Source organism: Lactuca sativa, chromosome 2 (assembly GCF_002870075.4).
Source record: "Lactuca sativa cultivar Salinas chromosome 2, Lsat_Salinas_v11, whole genome shotgun sequence".
Taxonomy (NCBI): Eukaryota; Viridiplantae; Streptophyta; class Magnoliopsida; order Asterales; family Asteraceae; genus Lactuca; species Lactuca sativa.
The window spans coordinates 212,835,724-212,847,158 of NC_056624.2; the positions used below are offsets into that span (position 1 = coordinate 212,835,724).

Genomic DNA, 11,435 nt, shown 5'->3' on the forward strand with positions numbered 1-11,435 from the left:
GTATTTTTTTTTTATAAATACCGTAAAGTAACAAAGAGCTAAATTGTAGAAATAGAAATATAATTTTAATTACATCTGTATATAATATAATTTGTAACATCGTATCCAACTTTTTTTTTATCAAATGATAAATTTTTCAAAATATAATATAATATAAAAAATAAAAAATTGAATGGTATAATTTATAAATAAATAAAAATATATTTTATGTTTTTACTTTTAACTCGACAAATAATTTCAATATAAAGAGTAAATTGGTCAATAAATGCGAAACCGTTACACAAAAACAAAAGAATATATGTTCAATGTTGGATATATATATTTATTTATTTATTTATTAAAAGGAATATCGACTTGAGGATAATAAATGATATTTATTTTGTAAAAAGAGTTGGATGTCTAATTTGTTAGAGCATTAAACTCTTAGTATGAGTCGGTCTTATAACACCACAAAATTGTTATTTTATATGTCACATCACACTATTAATATCATAAATAAAAATGATGATGATGTTGAAATGTTATAACATGTTAAGAGGCAGAGAAAGAAAGAGAAAGAAAAAAAATGGTGATTAGTTGATTTCTCCCATTGACGTATGTTGTCGTTACCATATCTTATAACATAACATTTTTTTTTAACATGAAAGGGTGATGTTCTGCATGTCATAACTAGCTTAAAAGGTGTCATCTCATCCATAGCATCGTTGTCCATACCTAATTCTCATATAAGTCGATGTTATAACACCATTTCACATGTCACCTCAACCTTAATACCATATAGGAAATGGTGTTCCTATGTTATAACATATTATACAATGGAGAGAGAGAGAGAGAGAGAGAGAGAGAGAGAGAGAGAGAGAGAGAGAGATATTAAATATCCTCAAATGCCCATAACAAACTAAAAAAAAAGACATTTATCTTTATTATAAGTTTTTATTTTTAAATAAAAATATATAGAATATATAACAAAAAAAGTTAACCTATGCAACTGCCCACTTTGACACCCCCCCTCCCTAATGAGAGAGAGAAAAAAAAAAACGATGATTGATTGATTTCTTCCATTAAGACATAGCTACCATATTTTATACCATAACACCACTTGAGGGTGGTGTTCATGACATTATAACGTTGTTATGGTGTGCCAATTCAGCCATCACGGCTTGTAACGCGACCCATACCGCATGCTCTTTTATTTATATATATATATATATATATATATATATATATATATATCCTTGGTTCATTATCTTTCTAAAAGTATCATTTGACAAAACTTAAAAAGATAATTCTTTTATTCAAAACAAACTTATTAGTTTCAAATAATGATCAGGAATAGTTGAAAAATTAGAGAAAATCTTTAAAATGAGCGTAGTTCTCAACAAATGACATATGGTCCTTTCAGCAGAATAATTACATACATCATTGCAAAATCACTTACATATTGGAAAATGAATTTTTGAATGATCTACATCACAGATAAATTAAGATATATGACCTTTTGGTATGTTTGTAATTTTTTGAAATAAGTTAAGATTCAAATGTTACTAAAAGATTTCATATATGTAAAACAGCCTAAACTCTAAAGTAAAAAAATAAAAATAAAATAAAACTAAATTACTTTATATTATATAAAGCAAAATATATAAGTTGGATTATTTCATTGTCCCCTCCTAATAAATGTTTCAATTTGCCAAATAGGAGTTACTAGGTAGCAAGATTGTCAGAATGCGGAAACACAATGTTTTTAGAACTTGATACTTGTATATATATATAGATATTCGGTGTTGTTGAATTTCAAGTTTATTGTGTCAAAACAAAACACCATTGCATGCTCTCTCCAAATTCATTAACCAAAACCCATTTTTCCCTACTTTCTTCTTCGATTCCCACCCCCTTCGTCTTCACAGACCTGTTTTGACTTTCCCTTAAAAAAATCAACTTGTGTTCTTGACTTTTTCTGTTCTTGATACTTTAATGGGGCCCATCAGAAGGTCCAAATCAAAAAAGAAGGCTGAGCAGCCTACCACCTCTCTCGTCACTCCGCCGCTTCCTCAGCCTCAACTTTCCGATTGGTGGCATGATTTCTCCAAAAGGTTTCATGGTATGGTGTACCTTCATATGTTCGTGTTCTTGCGTGTGGTTTACCTGATGTTCTTGAAGTTTTTTGGTTTAATCGTATATAATCCTTATAATCTTTGTCGGTATGATTTAGTGTTTCTTTTTTATGTGTTTATCTGATTATTCTTGTTGATATGCGTAGAATGTGATTGAAGGGATTATCCATATGGTGTTTTTAGGGGATTTTCGTGTTTGTTGTGTTAAATATGCTTGATTTCTGGATGTTTTTACTTTTTTATGTCGAATCAGTCAATCTTTAAATCATGGTGTTGCTCCTTTGCTGCATAGAATACGCTTGAAGATTCTGCTATCTGTTGTTCAACATTAATTTATATGTTCTTCGTGTTTGTTTAACATTAAACTCTTCAATAAATTGTCAAAGTTCTAACCTATTAATTTTCAGAATCAAAATTCATCCAAATCATTTGTTTTATAAACCCCTAAATAATTTCAGTTCTACAATTTTTTTACAATGGTTTAATGTTACAGTGACAAATTTCCATCAACTTTGACTTAAAAAGCAATTCATTTGAATCTAAAAAGTCAAACATTGACTCTTTCACATAGATTTTAGGTGAATTTTGGAGGCTTTATAAACCAAATAAAAGATCAATTCTGGTGCACCAGAGCTCCATGTTGGCTAGGGTTTTGGTAGCATTTGTGCAAGTAAACTGCCTCAATGACTCAAAACCGTTGACCCCACTAGATTCGATAGTAGTCCCGGATCTTAAATTTCATAAAGATTTGTTTTTGAGTGTGTCAATAACGTTTCTTCGTGTCACATTAGCAAGAACTCATTAAGAACTTAACATCAATGATGATTCTCTAAGTAATTCTTAAGACTTCATCAATGCAAACCGTTAAAACTCATTAAGAACTTGCTTCAATGGTAGTATCATGCCATTTTTGGGTCCTTTATAATTACTAATTACTCAAAAGTTCAATGTTTCATGTTTTTAACCATAAAGTTTCCAACTTTATTCATTAACATTATCTTGAATCTTTGAAACCAAAGCTTAACTATTTACAACCGTTCTATAAAGCCACGATATGGTAAGATCTCCATTATGCAAAAAGAAATATGTATATGATCTTACCATTTTCTGCTATTATCATTAAAAGGTTCACATTTTCTTGATTTTCAGGGAGTTTATCCAAATCAACGGATTCACAAACCTTCGAATCCATGTTCAAGATGTCAATGAAAACGTTTGACTACATCTCCTCACTCGTTAAAGAAGACATAATTGCAAAAACTCCAAACTTCATGGACCTCAATGGCATCCCTTTGTGCCTATATGATGTGGTTGCTACAGCATTAAGACGTTTAGGATCCGGTGACTCTTTAGCCATAGTTGGAACTTCACTTAACCTAAACCAAACCACGGTTGCTCAGATAACCAAACTGTTTGTTGACACCTTGGAATTCCGGGGAATCTGCCACATTCGATGGCCGGAATCGGAATCCGAGATGGAGGCCGTGAAATCCAAACTGGAAAAGATCGCCGGACTCCCAAACTGTTGTGGTGCAATCGACACCTCCCATGTCATGATGTGTCTTTCGACTGCTGACCGGTCAACCCAATTATGGTGTGACCGCGAGAAAAACCAAACGGTTACATTCCAGGTAATCGCGGATGCCGACTTGCGATTCCGGGATCTTGTCGGTGGGTGGCCAGGGTGTATGACCGATGAGCGTATCCATAAAAAGTCAACTTTTTTTAAGTTTTGTAAAAATGGGGAGAGATTGAATGGGAAACGAAAGGTGTTTTCGGAAGGAAACGAGATTGAGGAGTATATAGTCGGGAATTCGGGATTCCGGTTGCTGCCATGGCTGATGACTCCATATCGAGGGAACAAGCTTTGTGATTCCGAAGTTAGATTTAATCAAATGGTGATGAAGACACAAATGGTGGCACAGAGGGCGTTAGGGAAGCTGAAACAGAATTGGAAGATTATTCAAGGAGTGATGTGGAGGCCTGATAAAGATAGACTACCGGTGATTATTCTTGCTTGTTGCATTCTGCATAATATACTTATTGATATGGAAGATGAAGTTCAAGAGAAGCTTGTGTTTTCACATCGTCATGATTTGGACTATCGTCCAGCTGTTTGCCATTTAGATGATGATAAGAAAGGTGTCGCTTTGAGGGAGAAGATTACTCTTCATTTGTCTGGAGGATCGAAGCCATAAATGTTGTGGTTGATATGAGTTTTTTTTTTTTCTGGTTTTTATATCTTTTCTTTTAAAATATAAACTACACATGAGATGAAAGTTTCATGAAACTGTGAAATCTTAAGACTTGCTTTCTATAGATTTTGTTTAAGCTCGAGGATTATGATAGAGTTATTACAGTTTGATTCTCGCTTAATATGACTCTATATCTTAAACTATTATACTTGCCACCTCGTTACCAAACAATCATTAGACTTGTCATAGGTAAAAATAAACATTTTGATGTTTGCAGTTTTTTAATAGAATATATAAGATGGTTGGCTTGTAATAAAGTGACGCATTTGTTCCTTGAAAATGCAAGATTTTAAAATCTGAAATTTGGTTTTCTATTTTCACGTATGATAGTTGTTTTGCATTGAAATGATAGGCGTAATGCTTCAAAACTATGTTCATTCTGACATATAATGGTACGATTTTGTATGAAACTAGAATACCTTGAGTCATTGATACAAAAAGAGTGTACCCAATCAGGCTTTATCCGTTGATGTTACCAAAATTGCTCTATTGTGTCTCGTGTTAACCTTGACCGAGAACCATCTTTCAAACCCAACGACACTCAAGAATTGGCTAAATTCATTGTTTCTTTTCCTTGATTGTATTTTCACATAAAACTTGAAAGTTGTTTTGCAATGAAAAACAAGAAAATCAGTTTAAAATTTTGTTCAATGTTATTGTTTTGCATGATACCAGGATACCTTACTTAGGTAATTGATAGGGAAAAAATAAGCATTCGACCTTTATTGGTTAACGTTACACCAAGTTACACCATTGTGTCTTATGGATCTAGAACGTATTATTTTTAAACAAGAATTGTCTCTTGAACTTGTTGACACTCAATAAATCATTAGAGTAACCCTAGGAAATTTGCTCTGTGAATTTTAGTTATGTTTGGGCACCTTTTAAAGCAACTTAATCGATGTTTTTGACCTCATTCAACATTTGCTAGCGTCTTGTAGATTATGGTCGGGTTGGATTGATTTTTTTTCTTTAAACCAACTTACTTTGTATATGGTAATGTAATCGTTTTATATTCAATAATGGGATTTCGTCAACGATGATCGGAGTTGTGGTTCTATATGTTTATGTCAGTTAATAAATATCTTAATTTGATAGTTTCTAGCTTCTATTAGTTCCGTAAATTCGTAAAATGTATAATAAAGCGACAATATTGTACAAAAATTACATATTATTAAAAATAAGTCAATATTATATCTTGTAGGTCGTATACATATAACTTGTAAGTTTCTATACATATGGAATTGATTAACCTCTCTTAGGTATGTGTAGAAGTGTAGGGAAATAATTGTTGTAAGCTTTTGCAATGTATAAAATCTTATAAAAGCTTCTAAAAAAGTTCTCAAAAGTTATTAAAGTAGCATTTGAATTAAAAATTGTTTTAAGGTTTGAAGTGAAAATTAGCAAAACCTTAGGGTCTCTTGTGTACTTTATCCCGACATGAAACCTACGAACAAAATTGCAAGGAAGGATCTGGCGATTTGCCACAGGTGCTCTGGAAAAAGTTCCGAGATTAGGGTTTAGGGTTTATAATCGGGGGAAATGGGAACTCGAGATTTTGATGTGAAGAAGCTCTTAAACGACAAGAAATTCTGGCTCGCTTCTTTTCTCATCGGTTGGGCTGCTGCTCTTCAGGTATCGATTTCAACCAACTCCCTCGATCGTATGAAACGCGGTGAATCGATGTTGTTTATTTTGAAGATGCTGTAAAATTGTAGTTATGGTTGTAGGGGCATATGATGTGGTTACAGAGGCAAGATTCCTTCAAGCAGAAGTTTGGAACCCTAGACGATCAAATCACTGACGATCGACAGGATTCAACTCACGCTTCATAACCAATTGGGAACTACTGCAATCAATTCGACTACTCATAGTAATCTTTCTTTCTCATCTCGAATTAAGGGGCTAACACTATGACATGATTTTCTTTATTCACTTACTGCTTTTTTGTTGTATTTTGATGCTTTTAATTTTGTGAATAAAAATAATGTTTGGGTTTCAGTTCGTTAAGCCTTAAATTCTGGACATATTTGAAACCATGTGTAAAACCACAACCATAATCAGAATCAGAACTAATGTAATAGTCGAATATGATTTTTTTTGGTAATGTTGAGATGTTTATGCCAAATTGCCAATTGTATTCCTGAGAATACTTTTCGTTGATGATCAAGTGGTATGAAGTTTGAACAAGAAAAAAAAAAAAGGAAAAGTTGCAGTGGAAGGTTCTCCCCACCTTAATAGAGTTTGATTCAAGAAAACTTGATCAGCTTTTCTGATTCTGTTCCCACCATAAACTTTGACCCTTACTCCTTATTGTAAGCGGAAATGGAATTAGATTTTTTATTTGCAAACATGTTTGTATACTGTGGACCAGTGGTATTGGTTTTGAATCCATAACAGTTGAGTTTTACAATATTTAGTTGGTATTGGTTGGCTCAAAGATCACTGGTAACGGCGATTATACATCTAGTTCTTGTGGGGTGAGTGTTATGAATCAATTTCCGTATAGATTCAATATCTTACACTTGAGTAGCATTAAAATGGATGTTCCAAGTCTTTTGGATATATTACTTTAGCATTGTTAGTTTTATTCATTTCCATGATAAAGATGTCTCCGACGCAACTCTCCCGGCAATCAAAACTTTATCTATTTATTTGTTTTTTGGCGGGTTCGGTCAGGAACTTAAGGGATAGGAATGTACTTTGAGTTCTCAATTCTATTGCATTAGAAAGTGGGGAATTCAATGACCCAATCTATCTATGGCAACCACCCCTACTTTTAGTAGATGGAGATGCGCACCTAGGAAAGCGCGGAATAGACCTACGTGTCGGCCAGTGCCGGGGCAGATTGCATTTCATTCATACAGGGAGCTCCCCTTGGAACTTGGTATCTTTGACGCCGGCATAGAAGAAGAAGAAAATAAGCACTACGCCTAGGAAAAAACAACCCTTTATCCTCTCGACGAGTGTCAGCTCAACCAATTGGGAGAGAATCAATAGATTCCTTTTGCCTTCGACATTACAGTTGATGGGTATTTATATATACCAATACCTAAGAGTTAATATCTAATACAAAAGATGGTAAAATAGAATGTTTCTTAATATAATGACTAATTATAATAAAAGTTTTGACTTAAATAACCATGCAACTCTCGATTTCTAGCCACTAAATATCTAATCACGCTAAATTAGACATTGAAATATGAAATTTTGTTTGTTTTGCCCCATTGTGACCTCATGCACTTGGTTAGCCGTTTCCCTCCCTACGTGGCATCTTACATGGCCTAAATGGGGGGTAAAATGATGTTCTTTAAGTGGGGGCAAAACGAACAAAATTTTGTTTCCCAAGTGCTCATTAGTAGTCATGCACCTTATATCACTGTCCATCACCTGCCCCACACCTTCACACCATCCAACACCCGATGGCCTCACCATCTTTCACCCCTTTAATCACCTTCTTCAAACAATCCCCACCATGTTACCAACATTTCACCCCTTTCATCACCTTCTTCAAACAATCCCCACCATGTTACCAACATTTCACCCCTTTCATCACCTTCTTCAAACAATCCCCACCATGTTACCAACATCCCACCATTGTCCCCTGACATTTACCTTCAACAAAAGTCGCACTTACACCTTCATCATGAGTTCTTGGTGATATGGAAACCACAATATCAATCCAACTATCATCATCCAAGCCACTATTTTGACCATCAGATACCAATGCCACCACATATCACTATCTCCATCCATGTACCCTTTTCACCATCTGGCAGTCAGACAACCACCAAACGACACCACTATCTTCGTTACCGTTCACCTTAATCACTATCAATCCCCAACAATTTAATTGCCGGTACAACCACAAAACATCCTCCCCTTCATCTCGTGAAAACAACTATCATCGAACCATCACCAATATACCCATAATCACTATTGAGCCTCCAAACCACCAGTATCTTCACTCTTGTCACTCACATCTCCGTATACCAATAATCACTGTTGAGGAAGAAAGAAAGAGGGACATGAGCACGTGGGAAACAAAATGACATGTTTTACCCTACTTAGGCCACATAAGATGCCACGTAGGTAGGGGAACTGAGTAACAGGGTGCAGGAGGTCGTAATGGGTAAAACGAACAAAATTTTAGAATTTATTATCTAATTTAGCCTAGATGATTAGTGGTTAAATCGAGTCGGAATCGAGAGTTGCAAGGTCATTTAAGTCGGAACTCCATAATAATAATAAGAATGCCTTGTAGTATGTGTGGGACGAGATAAAAAAACTAAGGTGCTGTCTATTTTTTAGAAAAAAATGTGTGACCTCTTATGTGTGCAGCGGGCAAACATTAAAGCAAAAGACTGTTTGTTTTTTGAAAGACTACATAAACAAAAAGGTCTATGTGACCTCTTATTCCAAAAGATAAAAAAAAACTAGTTTCTGATTTTGGATGCCATTTTCTAAGTTTTAACCCCATTCTAATGTTTCTTTTTTCACAACCATCGCCAAGCTATCACCTCAGTTGATACCACCACCACCTCCGCTGCTACCGCCATTACCACCTCTGCCACACCCACCTTAGCCCCCTCCATTTCTGCCTCCACCACTACCTTCGTTGCTACCACCACCCTCTCTGCTACCTCTACACCTCTACACCTCCACCACCAATTCGGATACACCTCATCCCATTTCATTCACTAAACCCCTTCTTGCTATTAGGCCACCCGGTGCAAAAGGACTCGTTTCGTAATCCCTTACCCGGACCCACCCTCTATCCAAATCCGATTGGTAGATCTGTTATGATTACCTGTGCTTTGCTGATTATTGTTTATCTATTTGCATACGTCAACATATTGTGGTTGAGTTGAGGCAGTCCTTTCTTTGTGTTGTAGGCCAAGTTACTGGGGCGGTCCAGTCGGATTGTAGGCCCTTGGGAGCGGTCTAGCTATAGGTGGTTTAGTTAGATTGTAGGCTTGGTAGAGCGGTCTAGGCAGACTGTAGGCTCATGTGTTCATGCATTGTATGTGTATCACTGTGTGGGGATATTTTTGGGGGAAATCACTAAGCTTTGGCTTACATTTGTAGATTTAAATGTTTTAGGTACTTCGATGATCGTGGCAAGGTGAAGGCGTGATCGTACACATCCTCCTGCTGATTTATGTTTTGAGAGATGATATTGACACTCTGATTTCTATGGTTTTGTTTTGAAACAATGATTGATTACCTTATGGATTTTATGACAATGTCATTTTAAATTGAAAATATTTTTACTATGGTTTTTGGAACGTTACATCTTTCAATATGTGTGACTTTTCTTTGAAAATAGAAATCCTAAGTCGCTCTACATGCATTATATAACTTTTGTTGTCACTTCCATTAATTGAGTCAACCCATTGGTCAACTCACTTTGCTAACTTGACATTTTTCTCTTTTTAACTTTAAAAAGTTATTATTTTCACTTCTAACTTTCTAATCGCCAATTCAACTAATGATATAATCATTTCTTGATGATTTAATTCTATAAATAATATTTCCTTCATTTACTTTATTAATTTAAGAACCTAGTCTTAAATTTTAGGATGTTACAAGTATGACATCAAATAATTATGGCTTTAGCTTGAAGAAGTTAAAGGCTCAAGAAGAAGATTTCGAACCCAACAAATGTTCGATCCAACATTGGCAACACCCTAGTATTCAACCTCCTCATTCGAGCAATAGCAATAAATGGTATTCTACCTCTTGGATGATTGGATGGCCATGAGATGAGGTTGTCTCTTAAGAAGACACAACATCCTGAAGTAGAGTGGCTTGTATTTGGGTAGTCAACCCGGTCTACATTGCTGAAAGTTGTAAGGATAACGGACTGAGATGGGAAACTAATGAAATTGATTTCGATTATACCACAAATATACCTAATACTACGCTAGAGAGCCAAAAATGAGAGGCACATGCATGTGTAAGCAAACCAAGAGTGCATAAGAGATATGGGGTCCGGTGAATGTGATATATTGAAGAGCTCTAATAAGAATGTGATATAGAGTGGTAGTGTCGTATAATGGTTCACTTGTGACACTTGTTTTTCCATTTGTATCAATAAGAGTGGCTGAGTGGGGGTGATTTTATCATGTCACACCATATATTCGATTAATTTTATAGCATATTCTCTTTGGGAAAATTGGATGTCATAAAATTGAATGGTTGGTGCTTGTATCGTTTCTTTAATGTAAGAAAGTGTTTTGGATCTACTACATCATGATGTAGTAAAACTAGTAAAAATTATTATTTCTTTCTTTTACTATAATCCAAAATATATTCCTGAAACATTACCAACTTAAACCTTTAAAGGAAAATTTAAATTGTTCGATAAAAAGTGCAATCAATTTGATTTTAACTTAAACCTTTAAAGGAAAATTTAAACTATTCGATAAAAAGTGCAATCAATTTGATTTTAACTTAAACCTTTAAAGGAAAATTTGAACTTATTCGATAAAAAATGCAATCAATCTGATTTTAATGTTATTACAAGTAAACTACTCATGCTTTTTTGCAGTCATTTATAAAAATGCTATTCTTTTTCTTTTTATTTGTATATTTATATGTCATTTTTTCATTATGGTTAAAAAAATATGATTTTATAATTCTTAAACCATAAAATATTTATTTTGAACCATATTAACATGATTATTTTAATGCAGTAATCTTTTTAATTATTCTAAAATTATAATGCTAACTTGTCAACCTAAAATATTTAATTTATTAATTTAAATATAAGTTTAAATATGTTGTTGGATGCAAGGTTTTAAACAATGTGGCCGTGATATGGACATATTAGACGAAACATCATTTACTAGTCATGACTTTTTTGAAGATGTTACTTAAGACGATAATTTTTTTGTAAACATATAAAACATATAATTATAATTTTAATATCAAATATATCAAATCTTAGAATATTTATATAAACAAATAAGAACATATTTTTTTAAACAAAACTCAATGACTTTATGTGCGGACATAAAAATAAAAGAAAAAAGAAACGTGTTTTGTAAAAAACTCACGTAAT

General features: G+C 34.0%; 2 protein-coding genes across 4 annotated transcripts; both read left to right on the forward strand.

The window, feature by feature from the left end:
• Positions 1 to 1,792: 1,792 nt before the first annotated feature.
• Positions 1,793 to 4,486, forward strand: LOC111912191 (protein ALP1-like). Its single transcript, XM_023907917.3, has 2 exons — positions 1,793 to 2,101; positions 3,264 to 4,486. Exons 1-2 carry the CDS (start codon positions 1,975 to 1,977, stop codon positions 4,310 to 4,312), a joined length of 1,176 nt encoding a protein of 391 aa, XP_023763685.1. The 5' UTR covers positions 1,793 to 1,974; the 3' UTR covers positions 4,313 to 4,486.
• Positions 4,487 to 5,615: 1,129 nt separating this feature from the next.
• LOC111912251 (uncharacterized) lies at positions 5,616 to 9,701 on the forward strand. Of its 3 annotated transcripts, none has more exons than XM_042899548.2 (3): positions 5,795 to 6,004; positions 6,100 to 6,242; positions 6,541 to 6,788. In XM_042899548.2, exons 1-2 carry the CDS (start codon positions 5,912 to 5,914, stop codon positions 6,202 to 6,204), a joined length of 198 nt encoding a protein of 65 aa, XP_042755482.1. In that variant the 5' UTR covers positions 5,795 to 5,911; the 3' UTR covers positions 6,205 to 6,242; positions 6,541 to 6,788. The 3 variants fall into 3 exon arrangements, 2 of the variants coding, with proteins under 2 accessions (XP_042755482.1, XP_023763742.1); XM_023907974.3 differs by lacking the exon at positions 6,541 to 6,788 and adding an exon at positions 9,473 to 9,701 and having other exon boundaries at positions 5,799 to 6,004; XR_002857121.2 differs by lacking the exon at positions 6,541 to 6,788 and having other exon boundaries at positions 5,616 to 6,004; positions 6,088 to 6,370.
• The last annotated feature ends 1,734 nt before the right edge of the window (positions 9,702 to 11,435 follow it).